Source organism: Chelonoidis abingdonii, chromosome 2, assembly GCF_003597395.2.
Source record: "Chelonoidis abingdonii isolate Lonesome George chromosome 2, CheloAbing_2.0, whole genome shotgun sequence".
In the NCBI taxonomy this organism is placed as follows: Eukaryota; Metazoa; Chordata; order Testudines; family Testudinidae; genus Chelonoidis; species Chelonoidis abingdonii.
Window position 1 is genome coordinate 70420720 of NC_133770.1, and position 27302 is coordinate 70448021.

At 37.7% G+C, this 27302-nt stretch overlaps 1 protein-coding gene across 7 annotated transcripts in view; it reads right to left on the reverse strand.

Annotated features, from left to right (window-relative positions):
* Positions 1-27302, reverse strand: part of TBC1D5 (TBC1 domain family member 5) — a 534167-nt gene that overhangs the window by 105685 nt on the left and 401180 nt on the right. For all 7 annotated transcript variants that reach the window (XM_075062444.1, XM_075062442.1, XM_075062441.1 and 4 more), the window contains 2 exons: positions 18464-18570; positions 1976-2061 (listed from right to left, as the gene is read on the reverse strand). In XM_075062444.1, the coding sequence (XP_074918545.1) occupies positions 1976-2061; positions 18464-18570 (193 nt within the window). The remainder of the gene's footprint in view (positions 1-1975; positions 2062-18463; positions 18571-27302) is intronic.

Below are 27302 nucleotides of genomic sequence, written 5' to 3' on the forward strand. Positions count from 1 at the left end.
ATACAAAAAGAATACCATGATTCCTGGGGCAGGACATCCTCCTCTGGATAGGCATCTTTCTAAGTTTCTTAACAGGACAAATAACTAGAACATTATTACATAGTACAGTAACACTGCTAATCACATTGTGATGTAATATCATTGTCTTTTTCGCAAATAGTCACTTGATATCAACACAGGACACAGAGAGAACCTAGAAAAAAGAAGCTTTTTATGTTTCCAGTCCCTCAAAATTTAAAATTCCTTGCACATTGCAAGCTGGCACTGTATTAGATAGGAGAGGTGTGTGAAAAATGAGATGGGTGGCTCTTTTATTTATTTTACAATGATAAGATTAGCACGGGCATGGCAGCACATTCCATAACCACCATTTCAATATCCAAAGTTTGCAATCTATGGGATAGCATCAATTCATTTTAAGCCTGATTAAAAATACGAATATTAAACCCATCCTGGAATTTTTACATTTGTAGTAGTTTGTTCATACAGTGGTTATTCTAACAAAACAGAGCTTTTTGGAAAGATAGCACTACAAACATGGGTCTTACAAATGCATCTTTGTATTTTAAGGATCAGATTGTGCTTTTCCTTACCACGAAAGTAGACCCATTGATTTCAATGAAATAAAACCATAAGGAAGGCAAGCAGGATTTGGCCCTCTATGCTTTGACTGGGTATTGTTTGGAAACTTGGTCGCTATACTTAGACTTTAAGTGCTCTGAGGCAGAAACCATTTTTATGTTATATGATTGTACAGTACCTAGTGTAATGGAATTTAGATCTCTGGTTTAACCAAGGATGCATTTTAAAACTGGTTTAGTTGAACTGTTGCAAACTGCTATGTTCCATTCTTCAATCAGTTTAAAAGGAATAAGATAAATTAATAGAAGCTGTGGCAGACTGATTGAAGAATGTCCATACAGTGGTTTGCACCAATTCCACTAAATCAGTTTTAAGCTAGTGCAAAAGTAGACAAGACCCTAGCCTGAGAGAGAGAGTGTGCAAGCTAGAATACAGCACTCTTTGTAATAATATTGTTTAGAATATTGTGCAAAGATTAAAAAATTAATTTCAACATAATTAATGAAGACAAGTGCAAAGTACTATACTTATGAAGAAAAAAAAAGCAAGTGAACAATTACAAAAATGGGAAGTAACTGGGTAGGCAGTCGTTCTACTGAAAAGAACCAGGGGTATATGGAATCACAAATTGCATGAATCAATAACATGAAGCAGTTGCACGGAAGGCTAACATCATTCTGGGGTGTATTAACCGGAGTGTTGTATGTAAGACATGACAGATAATTGTTCTACTCTATTTGACACTGCTGAGGCCTCAGATGCAGGACTGTGTGCAGTTCCAGAAGCCTCACTTTAAGAAAGATGTGGACAAATTGGAGAGAGTGTAGAGAAAAGCAACAAAAATGATGAAAGGTTTAGAAAACCTGACCTATGAGGAAAAGTTAAAAAAATTGGGCACGTTGAGTATTGAGAAGAGAAGACTGAGGGGGAACCTGATATCAGTCTTCAGATAAGTTAAGGACTGTTATAAAGAGGACAGTGACGAATTGTTCTCCATGTTGCTGGCAGAACAAGAAGTAATGGGTTAATCTGCAGCAAGGGGAATTTAGTTTAGATATTAGGAAAAACTATATGTAACTATAAAGACAGTTATGCTCGAACAGGCTTCCAAGGGAGGCTGCGGAATCCCTGCCATTGAAGACTTTTCAGAACAGGTTAGACATATCCATCAGGGATAGTCTAGATATATATGGTCCTGCCTCAGCACTGGGTGCTGGAATAGATGACAACTTAAGGTCACTTCCAGCCCTACATTTCTAAAATGTGATAATATTCAGTTGTGTTCCATATACTGCTTGCATAATTCCCGTTTTGAATCAAAGCAACATATAAAATATTAACTATTTTGGAATAAGGTGTTAATTAAAACGCAACATATATGAAAGTGTCTTACCGGGTTTTATTCATCAAGTCTGCTCCACGTGCTTTGTAATAATCTAAATTTTGTTGGAATTGGTAAGTCACAGGTCTTGGATTTTTCTACAGAAAAGAGTGTTACAATGTTTTAAGTTAGAAAATATTTAATAAAAATTAGGCATCAGTCTCTTAATATAAAAGTTAATAAGGATTATAGATTAAAAACTCATTTCTTTTTTCGCAGGACCATAGTTGATAAAGGTAGGAACAATATATAAAAAAGGAAAGCCAGCTTTGAAATATTTTAGATTCCATTGTTATCATCTCATGACTTTAAGACTCTTACACAAATACCATAACTAAGCATATACTCATGTAGAAAAGGGATTGAGCTACAATGTTCGAGTTTGGATCTGAACTTTCTGGGGAAGTTCTGTTCTAAGCTAGTTTTGTCTTTTCTCTAGTTCTGACTATAGAAGTGTATCACTAAAACATCTACCTATAAAGAGATCATATTAAATAAAACATTAATAGTAAGGACAAGCTATAATTTCTAATTTAAAATTAACGTACCAACTTGTTAGTGAACATTTTAGTTAAACAAAGATTGGTTTCATGTTAGAATTATGTTTTGCTGCTCAAATCAAATATATCCACTAGATGGCACACAGAACCCTTTTTCCCCCCCTAAACCTCACAGTATTCAGAATCTAGGCCAGGATCCCATTGTACTATCCTGTACACAATTAATGCTGAAAACAGAGTTTGTCTGTTAGTCCCTATTTTCACCTCAGATAAACTAATGTATTGATATAGTTTGTCTTAAGTAGCACTTAAATTACCTATTTTGGGACTTAATATTCTATGGAATACTGAAGAACCTATACCACAGAATTATGTACCAAGGATTGAACTCACAATGCTCAAACTACTGAGCTATCCCTCCCACCATGAATACTCAAAGGGATAATTTTATACATTAATTTGAAATATACTGACGTCATTCTTTTGGTATTTATTGTAATACACAAAATTTATTAATCAATGCAATACAATGTGCTTTCTGAATTTTTTTTTTTTAAACAAGGAAAAAGTACATTACATTTTCATCTTGATGTGCTGGGAGTACACAAGGGAATGGAAAACTTCCTTATATGCTTTCCCACCTCTGCATGTAGGAAATTCATTTTCCTTGCCCACTGTTGTAATGGGCTGGGGAACCCATGCTCTATCACTCTCCAGGGAATTGATGGAAACCCTTCCTTTTTGACCAGCCTTCTCGTGTTTTTAGGAGTAGGTAGGGTTTGCATTTCAAGTAACAGAATATTGTAGAATGCATATGACAAAGGAAGAAGAGTTAATGCTGAAGAGTCAATAGATATCAAAGGGCCAGAAGGATTGCTGGGGTCTAAGTTAAAGTTGGTGATGGAACTTCTCAGTGAGAATTTCCTGACTTTTTCATGCTGTCAGATTTACCTTTGTATTAATTACTTTTCCTCCCTATAGGAATACATTAAACATTGTTTAAATATATACTGGTTGCAGTGTTATAAAAAAACTTGAGGCTATTTAGACAAGCATTAAAACAAATTCTCATTTATTCTGTCACCTGCACTGTAATGGTCATGGTACATTTTTCTTCTCTTGTTATAACAACATTTGCATAACTCTATCCCATTATATGGCTTGTAAGTCAGTCCTCGTCAACTGATAGCAATAATAATGAATCAGCTTTAGCTACTATTGGTCTGGTTTGGTAATTCAATGCATTTCTATGATAATCAAATCTGAACTGACATGATGAGGATAACTGATGGTCCTATGACTACTATGCTAGTAATCAAATAGTGTAACTTTTCTCCTACAAATTTAATAGACTTCTATATTTCTTTATGAGACTTGATGACCATTTGAACCAATGTACAAGAAGAGGAAGAAGATAAAATTACTGGCATATTTCCAGTTGATTCAGATGCAATTGAAAAATTCACTTTCACAAGGCTATCACACATGCCCAGTTTTGCAACTTGTTTCCAGAAATTGGACATACAGTTTATTTTTGCTAAAACAAAAAAGCTTTCTTTTTCAACTTCCAAAAATCAAGAAAGGATTATGCTACTTTCTTTTCTGGAAGAAAGTGAGGGACGAGATCATGTGGAGCAATTTCTTGAAATACATATTTATGCAGAAATGACGAGCAATTCAAGGCATGAAACGCTGATCTACTATCTAAGCACTTAAAGCCATTAATAGGAATAATGATCTAACTTGAACACATGAATGAGGCTCAAGTATTGCTTTCAGTGGGGCCTGTTTAAATTCCCATGAGGCTTACTAGTATCAAAGAGAGAAGCAGTTTAAAGTACTATTACATGGAAGGGGGGGAGTTGGAAACAACCCTCAGAAAAAATGTTGAAAAAACAGCATTTAAAATGTAAGGCAATAAAAACCAAGAGGATTATGGTTGGAAATGGTTTTTAGCACTGCAAGATATCCTCTAAGAAAATCCTATTATTTTTAAAAACCTGACATACATGTTAACGCGCAGATATCTGAAAACTACTAACCTAAACACAGTCAATATTTCTGAAAGCTGCATTTCAAACAGACAGTAACAGAAATTAAGATTTTGACACACAGATTTTATTGATAGCACCTTTTCTATTTTTCATATTTTTTTAAAAAAATCCATTGCATAAGTTTCATAATGAGAAATACCCCTAGCAAAATGCATTTTTTTCTCTATCAGTTTCAAACTAGTTTCTCTCCTAGACATACCCAACTTTGTGTCTCCCCTGTACTAGATGTGCTGTGTATTCAGGACACATAGAATACATTAATCTGATCTACAGACCAGAGCATTCACAACCAAATTTTACTTTTCCCCAAGTAGATTCCAGTTAAGTATAGTTATAGTTACATGTTTAATTACTTGCTAGTAAAGTTTTCATACCTTTATTTCTCAACTAATGTAAGTACTTTGATCAATACTTTACATCTGCTACACCCCAACCTTAGTACTATGTGCTAATTGCCCTTGACAAAGAGTATAAAAAGGGTATTAAGAAGATTAACAAATTAACTCCTCCCCTGCCTTTCTATAGGTCTATGAAATGCAGAATTACCATGGATTTTTCTTCTAGGGATGTCACATTAGCCAGGAGAGTCTAGGAATCCATAGTCTGCCTGTAGGAGAATGGTAAATACCATTCTTTTAAAATAACCTTCTGTGGGTTTTTCAATTACTTTTCAATTCTCTCCTTTATAACTGGATAGCCTATGTTAGGCAATCTAACGCTTTAATTTTGAATTAACAGATTTTAAAAGGGGCAAATATTATGCAGAGCTATAGCAACAAGCATGTAAAGTAGGGCTATACATGTGAAGGATTCTGTGCTGCCTCTCTTAGAAGCACAGCACAGAATTCACAGCCCAGAGGGAGTGGGTGACCATTGTGGCTTTGAGTCACCCTTGTGCCATCTTGATTCTAAGCCACTCTGAGAACTGCAACAGCCCTCTGTCCTGAGGGGCTGTCTAAATTATAGCAACCTGCCTATGGGAAAGCTGTGCTGTCCAAAAACTCCACAGCATCATGGGCTGGGTCCTGCCCACCCCAAGTCAGACCTCTCCCACGCCCAGGTCCACTCCATGCATATATTAACATCAGGGCTTGCAAGGGAGTCCCCAAGGACAATCTGTGCTGTCTTTTTCTGTTCCAGACCAGATCCATAGTTTTGAGAGATGCTTCACTTACCTTTGGCCATTTTAGCTGGCTAAGGAGTGGGAGCAGGGGTGAGAATCTCACTCAATCAGGCAGATGCTTAGATGGTGTGAATTACACCAGCGAAGGTTCTGCTTCATGTCTTTAAACTCTTTGTTATAACTTTAGATAGCATTTCGGATAAAACTGAGTGAAACACTTGATTGCTTAGACCATCAGTGGTCACAGAAATTCTAACATGCCTGCCTGGTTCCCTGAGCTAGACTTTACTGAGGTACTGGTAGGGAAAAAAGGAAAAATGTTTTGCCCAACCCAAATCATGTAATTAAAAAAAAGTCAAACAAGAAAATTATATAAAATTATTTATGTAGTTAAGTATCTTATAATGGGGCAAGCTTCAGTGATACAAGCCATAGAAAGATCGTTATACCATACATCAAGGAAGCTTTTTTACTAACATAATCTAATGCTTTAACTATGTTAGTATGTGGTGGTTTCCAGTACATGTGCGCAGGTGCTGGTGATGAAATCTACAGAACACAATTTAAGATTTAGTTTTTCCTCTCCTTCCTTTTGTTTTTGTTTTTAAATATTCCAGATACTGAAAGTTCAGAAGATGAAACAGCACTGTAAAGAGATATCTAATGTGCCTCTCTGATGAAAAATGAGACTTATTTTAGTGAACATATTATTGCCTCAATGCCAGGGGAAAAACATTCGTCATTAGAGAAATGAATTACTCAGCTGTTTATAAGCAAAAAGCTTTGGGAGAATTTCTCAAGGCCCCAAACGCAAAGCATTGCAGGGTTATGCAAACATATGTTGCAGGTGTTTTAGGCTAGACAGGTGGGAAAACCTCAACCACTGAAAAAGACTTAGCTTAATAGATCGCAACTGAAACTAGATAACCTAAATACCACCAAGTGAGAAAGAAACAGAAACAGTGAACTGTATACGCGTAACAAAACTCTCACCAAAGTAATTATCTCACAAGCAAACTGGATTTTTTTTTTCCATCCAGTAGTTTTATAGCAAAATGCTGCCAATTATAATTTTTTGAAAAACTAATGGTATTTTAAACCTGGAATAAGAAACCACCAGAAATAGCAATAATTATCCAAAAAAAAATAAAGATGAAGTATTGTAGCCTCTATTTAAACAAATATTTCTAAAGAGACAGTTTGTTGTAATATCCTTATTTAGTTCACTAGGAAACATTAGATTTATCATAATTCTTCTAAAGCCTAAGATATTTCTATATTAAAATGCTATTTTTTTTCCTTTTCATTTGCCTATAATTAAAGTTGGGGAAATCTGTGATCCCATATTCACTGTGAAGGTTTTACCTTTTCCTTCTCTAATGCAATACAAGAAACGCGTCAATAAAAATTGATACATACAGAGCTAAAATGTGGATTGGGAACAGAAGTGAAGTACAACTAAAATGTAGATAAGCAAGACAGTTTGTTCAGTTTCACAGCTGTCACTTTCCATTATGCACCAATAATTAATTTGACTGTGAATATTAATGACTACCTAATAGCTTAGGTGCCTAGAAAATGTAACCTCTCCACTCTTTTTCTTTGTTATGTATCCAAGAAGCTGTATCTTTGCTATGCGTTTGGCAAATAAGATATAAACAACAGCTCAACATTTTCAGTAAATTTTCAGACATCTCAAAAAGACCTGATCGCAAGAAATGAAGTTATATGTTGTATAGTAATGACTGTTTGGGGCATAATTATTTTACAGTATTGTCGGACACCATACCCCACTGCTCATTGTAAACGAGTTCAGTGCCAATGGATTAAAATATAAGCCAATATATACTTTGTTAGCATATCTATATTAACATCTAACATTGCATCAAAAGAAGAGGTACAGCATTGTTACTAACCACAGCATGACACTGGGGGTCAGGAGACAAACTCTGTCAATGGTTCTTGTAGTGATATGCTATAACCCTCTCTGTGTTATAGCTTTCTTATCTGTAAACTACCTACTTACCATTCTCAAAGGGATGCTGTGGGCTTCAATTAATTAATGCTTGTCAAAAATAAAAATACCTTTGAGAATTGCCTACAGACAATGCTATAGAAGTACAACGAATTACTATTGTATGTTAATTGATTGAATGGAAAAATCAAGGAAATATTTTTCCTGAAACAAATAAAATGCCCCAAAAGAATTTAAGATTTCATTTCACTGGGTAAAAACAAGAACTCCCTGAACTTATACTAACTAGAAATAATGACCAACTCCAGTTTCCTTACATATCAAGCCTGCATCCCTATGGCGAGTGGGAGTTTCAAATGCCAGAAGAGTATTTTACATTATAGTCTGCATTACATACTATTGTACATTATGATGTTCTCTCTCTCTCTCTGGAGAAGAAGAAAAATGGTAAAAATGTTAATTTAGATTTATAAATAATATCTTTTATCTGAATTAAAGAAAATTTTGGTCACATATATTTTAGCTCCTTGTCCTAACTAGTTGATGCTCTTTTTCAATTATGTTTTTACAATACATCATATTTTTAACAGGCAGATCAAAGCATACCAAACCAGCCTTTATCAATATTCCAGATAGAAAAAATACATCTTGCATAAACAACGTTGCTTAACCACATAATTTCAATCTGCATTTCAATTTAATCACCCTTTTTTTCCCCTGAACCTTTGTTTTCAGAAGTAAAGTAACTAAATAGTGAGCCCGGGTACCAATGACAGATTTATGACCTGGTATCTCAAAACCTTACATGGCTAGGAAATAGAAGTTTTACAGCATTAGAAAAGGGAGATCCAAGCTTAAAAATGGAACACACAGCTAGACTTGCTTCTAACCCTGCCCATGTTCCAAGTTTTCAGATTTAAAATATAACATTTTTATATTTATGCTATCTGGAGAGCAAAGATGATGATTTTATTGTGTTCTGTATACAATGTGGTATGTAAAAAATTTGAAAGAGGTTCCTAAAGGACTGGAATAGGCACCTTCTGAGATCTATATATCTGCTTACCACAATAAAAGTAGGATGATATTTATGCCTATATCCATGAAGGATGGAGACAAAGTTAAGTTTTTTGAGTCATGGGATAGGAAGATCTATTCATTTTGGGATCCTGAAAATAAAGGGAGCTGCAGACACACTTTGGTAAATGTTGCTCCTTAAAAAGATTAAAAGAATAAAACTCCACCTTAAATCTCCAAACCTAACTATCCATAAAATAGTGGCTGAGAAGGATAACACGTATCTTGCAATTTCTTTTGACACCCAAAATTTCCTGCCAGTCAAAAATGGGATGACAGAAATATTCTATAATATGGTTAAGAGTTGTACATATTGTAATGGTTAATACATTATATTTACTATGCTGAATTTAATAGTGTCAGCATACCAATAGTATATCCAAATTCATGTCAAAATAGCCTGCACTATAATTTTATCACACTATACTAGACAGGGTATAGTAGTCTTTCTTGCATATATTAAGAAGTTCAGAATCCATTTTATACAACTTTCAGTTTCTGTTTTGTAAATTTTAGTCAAATACGTTAATTATGATGTGGAGAAGTTTTCATTAGAGAGAAACTGTTATAAGTGGTACTTTTTGATAAACTACTTCACAAAATAGAAGTGATTAATCGAATTGCCAGACTGCACACAAGAACCATCATAATCACCTCATTCTAACATTGTTAAATATGGTTTATTATATCATTGGATAGCTAATATTGTTATTCTTTAAGACAGGATCAGTAGCTTTAGATGACTTTTCAAATATAAGTAAACTAGTCATTTGAAAGAAAGAGCCCCAACAAATTCATGTGCAGTAGGTTTTATTGGTACCAGGTAATTAAGAGCTACAAGGTGCTTCATTTTCCTCTCTCTTACTTAAAAAAATAAAAATAAAAATCAAACATTATCAGGTTTGCTTTTGCCTCTACCACTGTTATTTTCTCCTGTTCAAAGAAGAAAAAGATTCAGTCTTTAAAAATCAGTTTGCTGTTTGGAAGTGACATTATTTTTGGGTATTTTAATGTCAGTCTTCTTCTCCCCTGTCTTTCTATCTCACCATAGGGAAACCTCACTTATTAGAGGATGGGGCTTCTCTGACATTGGTTAGGGATTCATTACCACAGTGGAATACAGAAAAAGAACTTCTGCCCTACCTATTTATGTCCTCTCCAATTCTTCCCCAAAAATCCCATGTCCCCAAACACCACATCTCTACATTTAATACCCCCTTGGTACTGCTTTTTTTTGCCAGGGTATCTCTATATGGGCAGAATTAAAGTTGCCTGTGTACCCAGCAGTCAGAAAATTCAAGGAACTTTTAAAAAAACGTTTGGGATCATGAAGTTATCAACATGTGTAATGTTTCTTTTGATTAGCCATTAGTTCACTAAGATTTTTACGTGGCAATTGTATATATTGCTTTACAGAAATACAAAGGACAGGCAAATTAGTTATGGCACAGTAATTGTGTTGCTTAATTCCTTACTCTTGGAACACTTCCATGCTCTTGCTTCAATATCACTTGACTATAGGCACACCATGGTTTGTAGAGCAGCATCCAAATCATAGATTCCAAGGCCAGAAGGGATAATTGTGATCATCTAGTGTGATCTGCTGCATCACACAGGCCATAGAACTTCCCTCAAATAATTCCTAGAGCATCTCTTTCAGAAAAACATCCAATTTGATTTACAAATGGTCAGGGATGGAGAATCCACCATGAACCTTGGTAAATTGTTCCAGTAGTTAATTATTCTCACTATTAAAAATTTACATCTTATTTAGAGTCTGAATTTGGCTAGCTTCAACTTCCAGACATGCAACACATTATACCTTTCTTAGCTAGACTGAGTCGTCCATTATTATATATTTGTTCCCCATGTAGATATTTATAGACTGTAATCAAGTCACCCCTTAACCTTTGCTTTGTTAAGCTAAATAGATTGAGTTCTGTGTCCACTATGATAAAGCATGTTTTCTAATTCTTTTTAATCATTCTTGTGGTTCTTCGCTGAACCCACCCCAATTTCTCAACTAATTTCAGGAATTATTCTGATATACTCTGAGTTCCCCAAATCTCCATCATCATTTAAATATACTTACTAATTAAGGTGGATTGTCATAATATTTGCATTCTATTAGTTACTTAAGATGCCCATCCACCAAGTGTTATGAAGATAGCTCAGTGGTTTGAGCATTGGCCTGCTAAACCCAGGACTGTGAGTTCAGTCCTTGAGGGAGCCACTTAAGAACCTGGGGCAAAATCAGTCCTGCTAGTGAAGGCAGGGGGCTGGACTCGATGACTTTTCGGGGTCCCTTCCAGTTCTAGGAGATAGGTGTATCTCCATTTATTTATTTAAACTGACAACATAAATGATACTATCACAAATATATTCAGCTAGCTAAGAAACTGCCTCTACACTTCATGTGTTACCGCCAGGGTTATGATGACTGATGCAGGTGCTCTAGGTAATAGGCCCCTGGCTTAAAGGGGAGGTCCAATGGTATTGATCCTACGAAGGATCCATGGTATTGATTAGTTCTGAGCACTCTGTTTTCCAAGGCTTTTCCTGAAAAAACTGGTTGAGATCTATAAGATGCTATGGCAGGGAAGGCTAAGTTATGATAGGTTGATTAAACGACTGGCATATTTGGGAAGATGGGGATCAGTTTTGGTAAGGATGGGTAAGTCTTTTTATTATGAATACCGACCCTTTAGTTTTTTAATATATCAAAATCTTTGAAAAAGTGCCTGGGATATGTTGGTTTTAAATTAAATATATGTAAATGAATAGTAACTATTGACTCACTGTGCATATATTACTTTTATACGGGCCTATGACAATATGGATATTCCAAACACTGTTTCATTAAATTGGTAGCTGCCTGAATCACCTTTGCTCTAACAGTGAAAGACAACACAAGAGTTGAACTTGAAAACTCAAGACAATTGTGTTTTAAAATGAACGTATATTTATAGTTTTCAAAATGTGATCCTAAAATTGTCCTCCTATTTGGGGCTGGCAGTCAATTGCAAGCATGTATAACTGGGAAGGCAAACAACAGTATTTAGATTTACATATGTAATAAGATAGTTGTAATCAGGTAGTTAACCATCTAATTGCTTTAATGTGGCAGGAATTTACTGTGTCTATAAAGCTAGAGGCTGAAGTACCCTTCATACTTTTGGTCCTTAAAATGTATATGCATTTGTTAAATATATGGAACTTTAATGCTTCACACACTAAGGGCAAATATCAGGGTTCTCCGTGTTCTACCATTGAAAAGTTAAAGATAAATTCATTTGTCTTTAGTTTCTCCTAACTTCCTCTTCTCCATTAGTAGTTTTTTTCCTCCTATCTTCCTCCCTTTCTGTCACAATCACACAGGGCTTCTTACTCTACCTCAAACCCGTCGCTTAGTGGCAAGAACATCTTGCCCTCTTTCGAGTGCACTGGTGACCTCACACTTCCCACCTGATTGCCCTTCCTACAAGTTCACTCATAGTGCCTACCTCATTTCTGTCTCACTTCTGGCCTTCTGCCTCCTCAATATTGATTTCGGGCTTTAGCTGCTAGTGAGGTAACTGTATCAGGAGGATTAGAAAAGCAAGCTGAGCTGGGCTGGGACTTGAGCCACTGAAAACTCCTGGTATTCTTCTCCGCAAGTGTTTACAAATCCTTCTCTCTTCCCTCCCCATCAGCACAGAGCACTTAAAAAAATTAGCCAATGCCCAGTTTTCAGCCTCCTGGAAATGAGTCAGCTGACTCATGGCTGAACAGCATACATTATTTAAAAATAAATTATAAGCATTATAAAGAATTATTTGAGGAGGAGGGAGACAACTGTAGCTGCAATTACTCTAAAGTGATAAACTAGCCATTATAAACTAGGTATCAAAATTCCACCTATTGAATAGATATTAATTAATGAGTTGCTAATGTCCAAATGCTGAAAGAGACTAACTCCTGATTGGTCACAATCTGGTCATTAAAGAGTGGTAATTAATGACAGATTGCACACAGTGCTAACCAACAAAACAAATGAAAACCTGCTCCTCTCCTCTCACAAACATTGAAACAAACAATTCTGAAATAACGGCAGCTTTCAAAGAATAGTTCCAGCTATTCAGAAGCACCTCAGCTAATGAGTGTACAGAAAAGAATTTTATCTGAAGAAGAAGAAAGTGAAGCTAAACAGCCTTTCAGGCACATGAAACCAGCTCAGAGAAAACTCTGAGATGTGGCAGCTGCTACTTAAGAAGAAAATTCAACTGAAAATAATGTACAAACAGCTCAGTTCACAATCTCAGTAATGTAATTTTTTTCTCCTGCCATTTACTGCTCAGATCATGATGAGTTTTGAAGGCTGAAATGAAAATTCCTCTAGCTGGTTATTAAATGTAGGATCATGACCTTAAAAACATATATTACTGCTTACTTTCTAAAGTAGTTACTGTAATATCAGTTATGATTAACTAATATAGCATGTTTGAGATGCCATGTGTACAGGGATTCCATTGTAATTCACCATTAATATATGAAACCATTATTTTAAAATGTTACTAAATTTCTTAAAATACTATGTTGAAAAAAAAATCAGACAAACCAGAATTTTTTGTGTGACAGAATAAGAGTTCATTTTAAACAGCCAAATATAACATTTTAAATGATATTTTAATAGGCTGTTATTGAGTAGTAACACTTCAGAGTTGAATAAAACTGTATTATTTCTAACTAGCTTGCTCGCAAGTAATACAACCATTCCTGCTAAAAGGTTTGCAGACAAACTTTTATTTTGCAGAAATATTTTGGATAAATACTGTAAGCTCTCGAACAAAGGATGGTTGTCAGGTTCTTAGTATGTAATCAAAAATGGTAATGTTCTCTGTACTGCTTTAGTTTTGTAATAAGTCACTGTGATAAGGTTAACACTTCAACACACAACACCATATAAATAAGAATACCCAAAGATGAAAATTACTTTGCTTATGTTGCTGTATTAGAATTTTATTTGCTAAAGGGTAAAAACAGATTTGCAAAATTCACAGTCAACTTAAAACAATAGTTTTAAACCTTTTATTCCGAGCCCTGACTGCCTTCAGGAGGGAGAGAACATCTGGTTATTTAAGGAACACAATATGTTCACATTTTCGATGACTTTTATTTCTAATTGGGTTTTTTAATTTTTTTTTATTTGAACAACTCTAGTTAGAACTATGTTTTTAATCACTTCACATTCTTCTGACTGCTCTCCCTCAACATCTCTACTTCTTCATCTAACAGTATTTGCTTTGAAAATTCACAGCACTACCCAACAGTGGTGATGTGAAAAAAAAATGGAAAAAATTAGGTACTTTTGGGGTATTCTATTCAGAGACACACCTACAATTAATTCCTTTGGGTATATTAAAAGAACAATTCTTACTATTGCTCCACTTTCTCACTTCACACACACACACACTTTTACATATAAAGTCAGTTTTCACATAACTTTCTATTCTGAAAAAGCCTAAATAGATAGAAATCCCATTGATAGATATAATTGAGAAGAAGAATTACTGCTTACTGAAGAATTGGAAATTCGGAATAAGCATCTTGCTAAGCTAGTTCCCAGTGTACCCCTGAGTGGGGTCAACAACACAGATTTCAAATTTCAAGTTTGAATTCCAGATTTTCTTACCAACTGGGGATAATCAAATGCATTTTGGGCACTATGCAGGCCCAAATGTGGCTCTGTAAATATGAAGTCTTCTGTGCTTCCCCTCAGAAGCAGTTGCATTAACTTGTTGGCTATTACAGAGCTGTATGCTCTGTTTCCCCAACACTTCCAGGTTCTTCCACTAAGGACAGTTATCAGTTTCAGTCAACAAAAAGTGAGGGGGCCATCAGGCCAAAACCTTACCAACAATCCTCAACAAGACAACAGAGGAAGGACGTGGCATTGATACCAGGAGGTATAAAGAGGAGGAATGGGATGCAATGAAGAAAAAGCAAATTCAGATTGACTACAAAATCATAGATCCAGAGCTGGAAAAGCCACATTAGTTAGGTCCATCTACTCCATTCCCCAGAGGCTATGGCAAGATTTTTCCCCACATAATATTTTCTACAGTTTCTTCTAGACCGCAAGAAAAACTCCTCAAGAGTGAGATTATTTGGCATTTAGCTATCTTTCAAGGATAACTTCTCAAAGAAATACATATTAATGAAGTATGTACACTGCTTTCAAGCTGAAACCCTGCTCCTCCCACTACACTTCTGAACTTAACTGCCTGTCCAGTTGAGATTTCAAGCTCCGACGGATAGAGACCAGGTCTCCCTTACATGCTTACAAGACACTGAGCGCACTTGCTATGTGAAACAAGTCATACTGGACCATGAACAATCGCCCATACAGTACAGTGGAAGCTCCATGGAACAGCACAATTAAAACCATAGAAAGCCTCGGAAGACACCTTACAGGGAACCTGCCCTAGCTCAGGGGAGGCAAATTGCATTGAACCTAATATGCCAGGGTCCCCAACGCGGTGCCCGCGGGCGCCATGGTGCTCGTGGAGGCATCTAAATGTGCCCACGTCCTGGTCAGCGGTCGAGTATCCACCAAAATGTTGCCGACGCCTCTCGATGACGCTGCTTGCTGCTGACAAGCAGCGTCATTGAGAGGCGTCGCCATCAAAATTCAGTGGCATTTCAGCAGCTGCTCGACCACCGCCACGGTCCTTTGTCTGGCGCCCGCCAGATGAAAAGGTTGGGGACCACTGTAATATGCCCTCTGCATCTAATGTTCCTAATGAGAAGTGCACAGGAAAGCCTTAAGGGGTAGAGAAGTCAGCAAGTATTGAATGTGCTAGTCATAGCTTCCAGGTTACACTACTCCGTAAAACTTTCTAGCCTCTCTTTGCCTCTCCCCTCAGGGAGAAAGGAAGAATCGAACTATTGTTACACCTGCAGCAGAGAGGACATTTTAATTCTCCCATGTGTACTAGCACACAGCCCCATACAGACTTCTGGAGTTTCTGTGATCCAAAAGGCTGCGGATATAGATGCATACATCCTTGCGTAACAACCACAGAACTCCTTTCTTTTCGTTCTTTTCTTTCATTCCATGGCAATTATGATGGATTTATACAATATTTAATATGTAAGTCTTCCACAGCACAGAATTCAAACCACTACTAACGAATCCCAACTCATTTAGAAACTGGGTTTAACTCACATGTGCTTAAGGACACAGAGATGAACCTTAAAGTTTGTCTAGGGAAAATAAGGAACAGGTAAAGGGAGTATATATCCCCTCTCTCATGAGTCATTTTGCAGTCTTGAAACCAGCAAGCCAATGTTATCTGAGAGGCTACTAAGTCCTTCTTAGGGCTCTTCATTCTCACACATTGCCGAGGACTGCAAAATGACTCAACATTCTGGAGGTCTTAGGGCCTTGAACATTGTTGATAAGAATGCTGTGGCTTGGCTTCACCAGATTGCATATATCAAAATAATAATCCATCATCATCATCATCTCTGGGAAGATCTGCTTTCTAACTTCCAGAGTTTTGTTCAGTTAGACAAGCACAGCCATACAGTGGATGTGAAGGCACTTTTCATTTGTGTTTGTGAGGATAGACAAAAAAAGGAGGATCCCTTTGTGACAAGTACTGGGGGAAATCATCTTGCGTGGAAAATGGGGAATGGTCTTAATTATCCTTATCCGCATGGTAATACAATTAGGGATGAAAGGCTCATTTTCATGCAGGCTCTTCTCACAGAACAGAGGACTACTTGAAAGGTAAGGTAAGAAATATGTCCAGACCTATCTTAGGCTATTTCTACACTTACAGCGGCATGAAGAGTACATATACTGCATGCCCCCCTAGCATGGGTATAAAGAGCAGTGTAGACAGTGAGGCACGGTTAGGCACAGTTTAGACGGTGAGTAAAGAATGTCAGAATCTTAAGGTCTACACCTTACATAGCTCTCTACATACTCAAGCAGTGCCTCCCACGTCTACACTACTGTTTTTAGCAGTGTAGGGTCACGTTGCTTCCCCACTGCTGGAGCCTTCCTACACAGCAAGGAAAGATGCCAGAGCCTTTCCCCTCTGCTGGAATCTCCCCGCTGTTGGAGCCTTTCCCTGCTGCTTCCCTTTGCCAGATCCTTTCAATGTGACATGGAGCTAAATACTGCAGGATGGACACAGCCTGCTTTTCACTCCAACGCAGAGGTACGTGCACCCTACACACCACCACCTCAAAAGCACGCATGAGGATGTATAGCAAGAAACTGAAGTCTCATGAGGCTCAGAATGGGTGGACCTTGTCTTTAGCTTGTCAGCTTCCATCTGCTGGAGACAGGAAAAAAATTGAGCAAGAAGTCAGGGAGTGGGAGGTTGGCCCCATCTGCTAGTAGGAAGATCTATACACACATTGCCTGAGCTGACACACAGGGCAGCTTGAGAATTTTTAATTATTAAATTAGTCTCACGTACCAACATATTCTTTTTGCTGAATTAAACATGTGCCAGATTCAGTTTGATGGCTTAGCACAATTTCTTCCCCCTCCCCTCAACATCTTCCCTTTAAAAATATTTCTGCTTTGTTTTGAAAAGAGAAGGCAAGTATGTAAATGCTGAATAGTTTGATTTCACAGTCTGCTGCCTAAATCTTAAAAAAACAAACTTAATATTACAAACTTTCTTAAGCATAAGGGAGATGACGGATTTTATTTCTCATCTTGAAAGAAATCTATGCACAAGAGGAATGAGGCAAGCAGCTGTGAGGACACAGATTTCTGCAGAAAACTGACACAGAAACAGGGAGACAACTTTTCTTAATCTATAAAAGAATACATGTCAGAATCGAATGACATTTTGCAGAAGATAGTCACCAACTGATAAAAGTGCAGAAATTCTTCTATTCAGAGGTGACTTGAAGGAAGCTATCTTAGACTGTCCATTGGCAGCCTAGTGATGTGACATGCTCAGACAATCCTAAAGCTCGCAGCACAACTTCTGAGAACTGCTAAGGATCCAGATACTGAGAAGACTGTCATCCACAGCATTAAATCAAATACTTTATTTTAAATATAAGGTTAGCTCTAAAGCTGCAGAGTGTTCTTTTTTTAAAAAACTTGTAGATCAGTAATTTTACTGATGTCAGAAACATTACATTAGTAAAACAAGAACATACTTTAACAAGTGTAAATAAAATCTGCGTGAAACTTTGAAGACTACGAGTGGATCTCATTTTTAATTAAAAAATGACATCCTACTACATTTGGATGCTATTGACCCCCTAGGCGCAGCTATGGTTAGCTTGCACAATTAATAAATCACATGTATAAAAGTCTACTAGGAAATTGTGCTAAGACTTCTAGACAGTTTACATTACCCTACACTTTAAATATAAATATATTTTACCATAGCCCTGTAGGTATACTTTGGCATGTGGTCCTCTGTGAAGAATATGAACTACTGACTAGTATGAACTACTAACAAGTGGGGAAAACCTTTACTGGGTAGTTATTTGACTTTCTGGAGCTGTTTGCTTAGCACAAGGGCAGAAGATGAAGATGACCACTTAAAACCTGGAGGAACCATAATCTAATTTCACCAGACAATTCTCCCCATGAGTAGTCAATAAGGAAGAATGTCCCCGTTTCCCTTCCCTTCCCTGCCCCTCTCCTCCCGCAATGTAAGATACTGTGTCTCATTTTGTAGCACTTGGAATATTTTATTAAAGAAGTTTATTTCCAGTACTGGTAATATTTAGCAATGGGTATCTTACCTTTGGATCTCTGAGAAACAGTGCTCTTAGGATGAGTGAGTGTATATCTCCTATTGGTGGATAATGCATCAGAAGTCCCAAACAGGTCTGATAATTACTTGAGATCACTAAAAAATAAAAATTAATAAAAATAAAAAGAGGGAATATACACACACATATTTTGGTCATCTAAAGGTAACATTTTTTTCTACACACCGATCATGGGCAGATTTCGCAGCACGTCCTCATGATGAGTACAAACAGACCCTCTGAACTCAAGTTTTGCTTAACACAAGGAAGATGTTACAGAATCAAGCCTTATGTGTTGTGTGGGCTTGACTCTGTGCCCATGGACATCAATTTAAAGCTCCCATTGACTTCAGTGGAGCACCCCAAGATTTACTATGCAATTAGTTATGTTCTCTTTCATGAAGAAACACTTTCCCTCACAACTATTTTTTACTAAAATACTCTGTATGCTCTTCAAATAGATATTATTAAACAGTCATCTATCACTTTTTGTTCTCTTTAGATTAATTGCAATTCTATTTTTGATAAGACCTCATTTAACATTAGCCTGTGTAATATTTGGGTCTCTGCTGTTCATGTTCCTACATTTACCTGTTGGAGAATCCCAGAGAAATGCCTGAAAATCTTGAGCAACAGCCAAGGATTCTGAATTCTTGCTTTTACTTTTAAATACTTTTAACATACCTCTTAGAATTTTGTGACTTGAACAGATTTTTCTCTGCCTGAAGTTCATCTCTCATTGTAAATAGATGTGTACATTTCCATTCTAACCTAAGTACACCATGTAGTTGTTTGCTTGCTCTCTCTCGTTTTTGGCAAATCAACCTAATTATGAGTGCAATTATTAAACACATCTTTTCAGGCAGGTCTATGTAAACTACTTCATTTCTTTTGCTCTATTTAAATTCAGGCAATCCATCTGCTACAGCTGTCAAAGCAGTGCCTATTAATGATGCTTCTGCCGTGCACCATACAGACTGCCTCCAACAACATTAACTGTAAATAAATTGTAAAGAAACTTTACTGTTTTGAGAACTTTACCAGTCAGAATCCTAAGTGAGAAAATATCCTTGCAGAACATACAAAGTTATTCTGATACAATAAAAAAGCCAAAATAAATTATTGTTTTGTGACCATGCAGACTTACCATCTGATTTTTTTTCTTTCATGTGAGTAAACCTCATCTCCTCCTGTACCCTCCCTCCCCCCAAGAGAATCCTGGGGAAAAGATGCAGGACTGGGCAAAATGAATAATTATAATCTGCGTAGGGAACCACTTTATCATCTTCATTTCCATTGCTGATCCGACAGCTTGTAATTTCATACATCTGCTTTCATTTGTAAAGCACTCACTTATCCTACTCATTCTTTATCTGTTCTGCCTGTTCTTTTTCAATCCTTTTGTTTTTCTTGCTCACATTCAGATACCTGTTTTTTCTTCTTGAAGTCACAAAGCTAGCATAATGAACACAAGTACAATAGTCTCAGGCAGAGTTCTTTCAGCCGAGTATAATGCAACTACCACATATTATATAACCAATCAAATTATCATCTTTAAATCAGATTTAAACACATTGTACAGCAGTTATGATTAGGATACTTTTTATTTTATTAGAGGAAATAAAAATGCTGAAAATGGATAGTAAATTCTAAATGCTTCTATAAAGTATAGACATTTAAACTAAAGTATTTCCATTTTAACATGCCAGCCTGTCTTCTATTTTGTAATTTAAAAGGTATTAAATATCTTCTCTTTCTTTCTTGGAGACTTGGAGATAAATTTTTATGCTCCTTTTTCCCCCCTCAGCTTTTTGTTTGTTTGTTTGTTTTTTAAGGAGAAAATGAGTAAATAGAAAAAAACCTCAAATTTATTTAAATGATAAAGATTCAAACACTGATAAAACTGGTATTTCTAACTATAAGAGAATTACAGTAAAGCTTTAAATTTCATTGGAAGCATTATAAAAAAAAAGGCAAGCTAAATTTCAAAATCAAACCTTATCTCAAGGGAAGAATAAAGCTCAACTCACTGAGAAAAAACTTTCTCCAAAGGCAGCCTGAGACTGTGGAATGAAATCTCCCAGGAACTAAGGACCATCACAGACCTCACTTATTTCTACGCCAAGTGTAAGGCACATTTCTCTGACCTTGCCTTCTCCAATGTAACTGCATAGAAAAAGGTACATTTGGGTCTTCAACACAAAAACCCTATCAAAAGACAGGTCACTGCACATGCTTCTTCCTCTGGGGAAAGGATGAGAGAACAAACAACACATGACAGATGTGCGCTATTGGAAGGTGCTTAGACATTACTGTGATGAGAGCCATATAAAAACTGATCTAGAATAGAATAGAAAGGTAGGCTCTTCAGCAGTATAAATACTTTTCATTTATATAGTATAGGGCCTGTCATACATGGATCTGGAAGTGCCTTTGTCATTCATCCCCCACCCCACACTCACTCACATCCTCTCCATGGTCATTAGGCTCTCCCCTTGTACTCAATTGCCTCCAGTCTTTTGCAAGACATCTTTATGGGAGAGACCATCTCTGCCCAGGCCCCGTCTGACGAAGACTCTGAATAAAAAGTTAGGTTGTTGAAATTTCCTTCAGCTTCTCTCCTTAGAGAGACTGACGGGTTCACATTTCTTTGGGGCCAAGTATGTGAGTAAGCCTATACAACTGTGGTCTTCTTAAAAAAGATTTATTAAAAGTAGAGAGAAAATGATATTGAAACAAAAGAAATGGTTTGCCTAGCAAACCTCATCTGAAAACTTTGTAAATCCCAATGAGGCATATTCCCCTTAACCTACAAGCAGAAGAAAAGAACCTCTTACATACCTACAAATCTAGTCCCTCTGTGATAATTCCCTGGTCAACCTGACAGCCTCTCCCTACTGTCCAGAGAAGTATCACCATATTTCTTACCTGCTCTGCTTATCAAGACCAATCCATTAGAATTCATTATCATATCAGGGTAGGTGATAGTAACATTTCCATAAAAAGAGGGTTGATCAGGAGTAACATCGGGAGGAAATGCCAAAGTCCATGTCCCCATTACAAGAACTATCCAATTTCCATCTCAGCTGGTCATTGTGGTAGCATGGATTTACTTTTTTTCAAAACCCTCTTATCAATTTGCCTTTGCCATGAAATATACATCATCAACAGACTTCAGACGAACTGTAATATCAACTAAGATATGCCAATGAGGCACAGTAAAAAAGTACTCTAATAAGTGTTTAAAAGAAGGGTTAACAGAGAAGGATTATATGACTTCCCTGAGACCACACAGCAAACCAACGGGATAGCCAGGAACAAAACCTAGGAGTTCGGTCTCACAATCCTCTTATTTACCCACTAAACAACACTACTGCCTATGAAGAATTTCTTGGGAAACTGAAGTAGCAGTCAAATAAAATAACATTTCAAAGGCAAAAGCAAGAAAGGTAAAATCATGCAAAGAAAAGAAGTATAAAGTGAAACTCTGCCAAATATGGAACAGGTTAAAAACTAAACACAATAGTAGAAATACACTATACTTTTGTCTGGACAATGACTACAAACTTTCCTCAGGGAAAAAAATTTCAAATTCAGTAGATAGGAAAAAGGTAAAAAACAAGAATTGATCCTATCTTCTTTTGTGAAAAATAAGCTGAAATAGTTTCTAGAGAGACTTGCAAAGTTTTGGAATGCCTCTAAGACCCACCAGCAAGTAACAGAAATAAACCTAGTGTATTGTGGAAAAGCTAACTTTTCTCAAGGATAAAAATAAGTACTGAAAAAGAAGGATCTCCCCAATATGGAGGAAAGTATATAGTATATTGTAATACAGAAGTTTTGTTCCAGAAAGGAGAAACAACTAACTCAGAGATAATCTTGCTTCCTGGTTCCTCTTATTCTCTGTGTTACTACACATGAGAGGATGGCATATCCCAGATGAGGGAAAAATCTAGAAATGTCTGTGACAAGAGGCAGAAAGGACAGTCTTAGGGATAACCAAGCACAGTAGCATGCTATGGCACTTGTACAGTCTTTTGAAATATAATGAAAGATATCCAGAAAGATGGTCTGGCAGATGTCTGCCACAGGCTTTTTTTTGGCTGTTCTGTCCAGGAGGGAGCTAATCCTCTAGCTGAGAAGGCAGCTATAGGAAAAAGAAAAGGAAAGATTTTTCCTTATGGTAAATATTTCTCTGATGCATAAAATAACCCATCATGACCATCTTTGAATACCGGGAAATCTGGTATTAGTACTTGGAATGAGCAATTTGTTAGCCTTTCTATAATGGTTGGTCCTTGTACTGAATTGTTTTCATTATATGATACAATTTGTCAAACAAAGCTGCAACTGTACATAATCTTAAAGTTATAAAGAGTGGCTATTACTTTTACCATTTCCAGTCTAATTCAAATGAAACTCCTTCAGAATAGATTTTTTTTAAAAGCTTCCTACTTTATAGCCCAATCGAACTCCCCTTGACTTAGAGAGAATCATCTGGGAAGTGTGCATAAAAAGGCAAGGACGAACCACCTTGGGAGAAGAGTTGAACATTGTTGAAAAAATTTGGGGAGGCAGATAAGAATTCAATGCAGTGAAATAAATAAAGTTAAACTCACGCTATAAAACTTTTTCTTATCTGGATTTTGTCTGAACTAGCAGCACTGGTTTGACTAGTAAAAGACTTTAAACATAAGGCCTGCAAGTTTTAATTTCATCTGTTTTCCTATTCAGTTTAGTTTAAAGGACAACATTCATTTGAAAGCAGGATTCTGGGACAAAGAGCAAAAGTTTCTGCAGGACATCATTATACGAGTGGGACAAGAATTCGTTAGTCTACAAACTGGAAATATTTTTACATTTTTACGACTGCTTGCAAAATATGTTTGAATTTTCCTGAAAGGGCAAATTTACTTGTGTTTACATATTTTACAGCCTTCCCAAGCATGCTGAATAGGAGCTGCAAAATGCAGAATTAAATAACAATTAGATAAGCTGTAGAAAGAATTGCAACCTGTATCCTAAATATTAAACAAGGAGACAAAAAGTTTTCCGATGATCAGTACCTGAAAAAAAGCAAAAAGAGAAAAACTGCCAGATGTTGAGCATTCTTCAGCATGAGAAAATATAGATAATATTAAACTGTCAGAGATGGTTTTTGTTGTGTGGTTTATGGTTTCTGGAAATTCTGTTCACTACGGAATGCAGCATCTTGTCTTTATGAAAACTGCCTTATTTGAGTGATAGTGATCTGTCTCAATGGCTCCAGAGGAAAGTAGACACACCATTCTCTAAACACTTTGATGGTTTCTGTGATGTCCTTTATCTCTTTAGCAGCCTTTTTACAAAACCAGCTGGAACCTTCTGAAAGACATACTAAACCTCATCTTCAAGAAGGAGAGCCTTGATTAATTCAACTTGGCAGACCTTCTGTAGGTAGCTGTATCAGAATAAATACAGGTTAACAATTCTGTGTTGTCTGGACACACTGTTACTTGTGTTTCGAAGCATACAGGCCTTCCTGACAAAGAGGTAACACCAGATGCACATCTCTTTCCTTCTGAGAAAAAGTTAGCACCAGGGCTATTAAATCTGACTCACAAGCATGTTTGTGTGTGAATTTCCTTTGGTTGTGCACCAGGGCTTTTCATCAACATACCTATTAGAGTAACAGTAGTGACACTGGATGCTCTAGAACAGGGGTTGGCAACCTACAGCACGTTAGCCAATATTTGATGGCATGTGGCAGCAGGCTGAGTTGCTCAGCCTGCCACTGCTCTGGGGTTTCCGCTGCCGGCTCCTGCCAGCCGGGGTCCCACTGCTGGTCCCACTTAGCGCCTGCTGCTGGCCTGGGTGAAGGACAGGTGTGTTGTGAGCAAGACACAAGAAGTCATTCTTTCGCTCTACTCTGCGCTGGTTAGATCTCAACTGGAGTATTGTGTCCAGTTCTGGGCACTGCATTTCAAGAAAGATGTGGCGAAACTGGAGAGGGTCCAGAGAAGAGCAACAAGAATGATTAAAGGTCTTGAGAACATGACCTATGAAGGAAGGCTGAAAGAATTGGGTTTATTTAGTCTGGAAAAGAGAAGACTGAGAAGGGACATGATAGCAGTTTTCAGGTATCTAAAAGGATGTCATCAGGAGGAAGAGAAAACTTGTTCACCTTAGCCTCTAAGGATAGAACAAGAAGCAATGGGCTTAAACTGCAGCAAGGGAGGTTTAGGCTGGACATTAGGAAAAAGTTCCTAACTGTCAGGGTGGTTAAACACTGGAATAAATTGCCTAGGAAGGTTTTGGAATCTCCATCTTTGGAGATATTTAAGAGTAGGTCAGATAAATGTCTATCAGGGATGGTCTAGACAGTATTTGGTCCTGCCATGAGGGCAGGGGACTGGACTCGATGACTTCTCGAGGTCCCTTCCAGTCCTAGAATCTATGAAAAACCTCAAGCTGGCAGTGGGCTGAGACTCCGGCTGGCAGGAGCCGGCAGCCGGAACCCCAGAGCAGCGGCAGGCTGAGATGCTATGGGGTTCCTGCTGCTGGCCCCTTGCCAGCAGGGGTCCCCGCTCCCGGCCCCACTCAGTGCCGGCTGCTGGCCTGGGTGAAGGAACCCCAGGCCGGCAGTGGGCTGAGAACCTGGCTGGCAGAAGCCAGTGGCCGGAACCCCAGAGGGGCGGCAGGCTGAGCTGCTCAGTCACTGCTCTGGGGTTCTGGCTGCTGGCCCTTTGACAACCAGGGTCCCCACAGCAGCCCCACTCACCTTGTTTCCAGTTGGAGTTCCAGCGCAGGCCCCCGCCCAGACATGGTCCAGGCCTCCGGCCCTGCTCAGCCCTACCAGCTTCCAGCTCCACTCACCTCAGCTGCCAACCCAGGGTTCCAGCCGCTAACCTCCTGCCAGCTGGTTAACAACTGATCACTCAGAAGCCTGTGTGCAGCTTAAAGTATACAAATACATGCTAGACATTGGAAAATTCAGCAATGAAAAGCAAGGGCAAGGATCACACTAAACTGATAAGATCTGCATTTTAATTTAATTTTAAATAAAGTTTCTAAAACATTTTGAAAACATTGTTTACTTTACATATAACAGTAGTTTGGTTATATATTATCTAGACTTATATAGAGAACTTCTAAAAAATGTTTTAGCCCAGCCTGTCCGATGATAAGCAGACATGAGGGATAACTAAGTACACCTCTATCTCGATATAACTCAACCCAATATAACATGAATTTGGATATAAAACGGTAAAGCAGTGCTCCGGGGGTGGGGAGGGGAGAGCTGCCACTCTGGCGGATCAAAGCAAGTTCGCTGTAACGCAGTTTCACCCATAATGCAGTAAGATTTTTTGGCTCCCACGGACAGCGTTATATCGGGGTAGAGGTGTATATATGCCATTTTATATGGGAATGTTGAGTCCCACAGAACTGTATTCGCTCTTTTTTTTATGCACTCCAACTTCCCTTCACTGTGCTAGGGACAGCTGTATTGACTGGTGCAGGGATTACTTTGTAGCAGTTTGCCACAGATCACACTGTGATATAAGGAGAGGTGCATCTGCTCTCAAAGGGATCGGGGACCACTCATTTGTGTGTGTTGTATAAGTAAAGAAACACAATAGTCTATTCTTGCTATGGGGATTCAGAGAAATCTGGTAGCACACTTGATATCAGTGCACTACAGGTCAGAGATACATAATGTTCCAGAGGGAATCCTTTGCACAAAGGTCAACAGGTAGTGCCATTTAGGAACTCTGGGGCAGTCAAGAATAGGCGGGATGATGCTTATTCAGTCTGCTCTAAATGTGACTTTTGCCTTAGCAAGGACAAGGTCTGACAGTTTCTCCTGCTATATCCTTATGCTGCATCCCAAAGTGCTCCATCTGGAAGGACAGAGTGCTATGATGTCTGTCAATGCAAGCTGGGAGATCACTCCAAGAAGGTAGGATTAAAGTTGCAGGGCACAGTTAAGGAGACACCAGCATTTCCATTTTAATAGAGGTCTAAAAGATTCTGTCTTTGGGGTTAGAGCACCGTTTTTCAATGTTCTCACAGTTTCTGCACTACTTGATTATTTTATAGCATTTTGTGGGGAAAATATTATCTGGGGTTTGTTATTTTAGAATGCTGAAATTTGTTTTCTGTGTTTATTTTTCAAGATAAACAAATTACTGTTTTGACTGATCACAGTATCCTGGCATTACAGTCAATGTCAACCTGTCCTTCAAACAGAGTTTTCCATTATGGATACTTTCCTGATGCTCAGCAACCACTTTGACCATGCTGAATGGGATGAGAGGTACAGCTACGTGCTTTGGTTTGGTCACATTCAATCCCATTGGTTCAGAAAATGGGTGAGGAGAATATGGCATGACTACATTACCTTAATGCTGCTGTGGTCTAGTGTCCTTCATCTTCCTTCGATTTAATTAATGTTATTTTACTTGATGATACTTCTAAAGTAAAATTGGAGTATGCATGTGGATTTTGGAGAACTCCGATGTATTGACTCTTAAACCAGAAACTTTGTTCACAGGGCAAAATTTACAGAAGCAAGTTCTGCAGAACGCATCCAGAGAGCAACTAACGTGCACAAAACACATTCTCAGAAAGCAGCCACAGGTAGGATGCACATGGTACTGCTCAGGTTCAAGTAGCCATCTTACTTGGCATACCAACTTATTCTGATATCCAGCTATCTGCAAACACTCGAGCTTTCAACAAGCCTCAGTCCTGCTACATATGTGCAAGCATCTTGACCCTAGCCACGTTGTAGGTCCAAATTTTACCCTGAATAATTTTTAAAATAATGCTTCTTCAAAAGGAATAACAG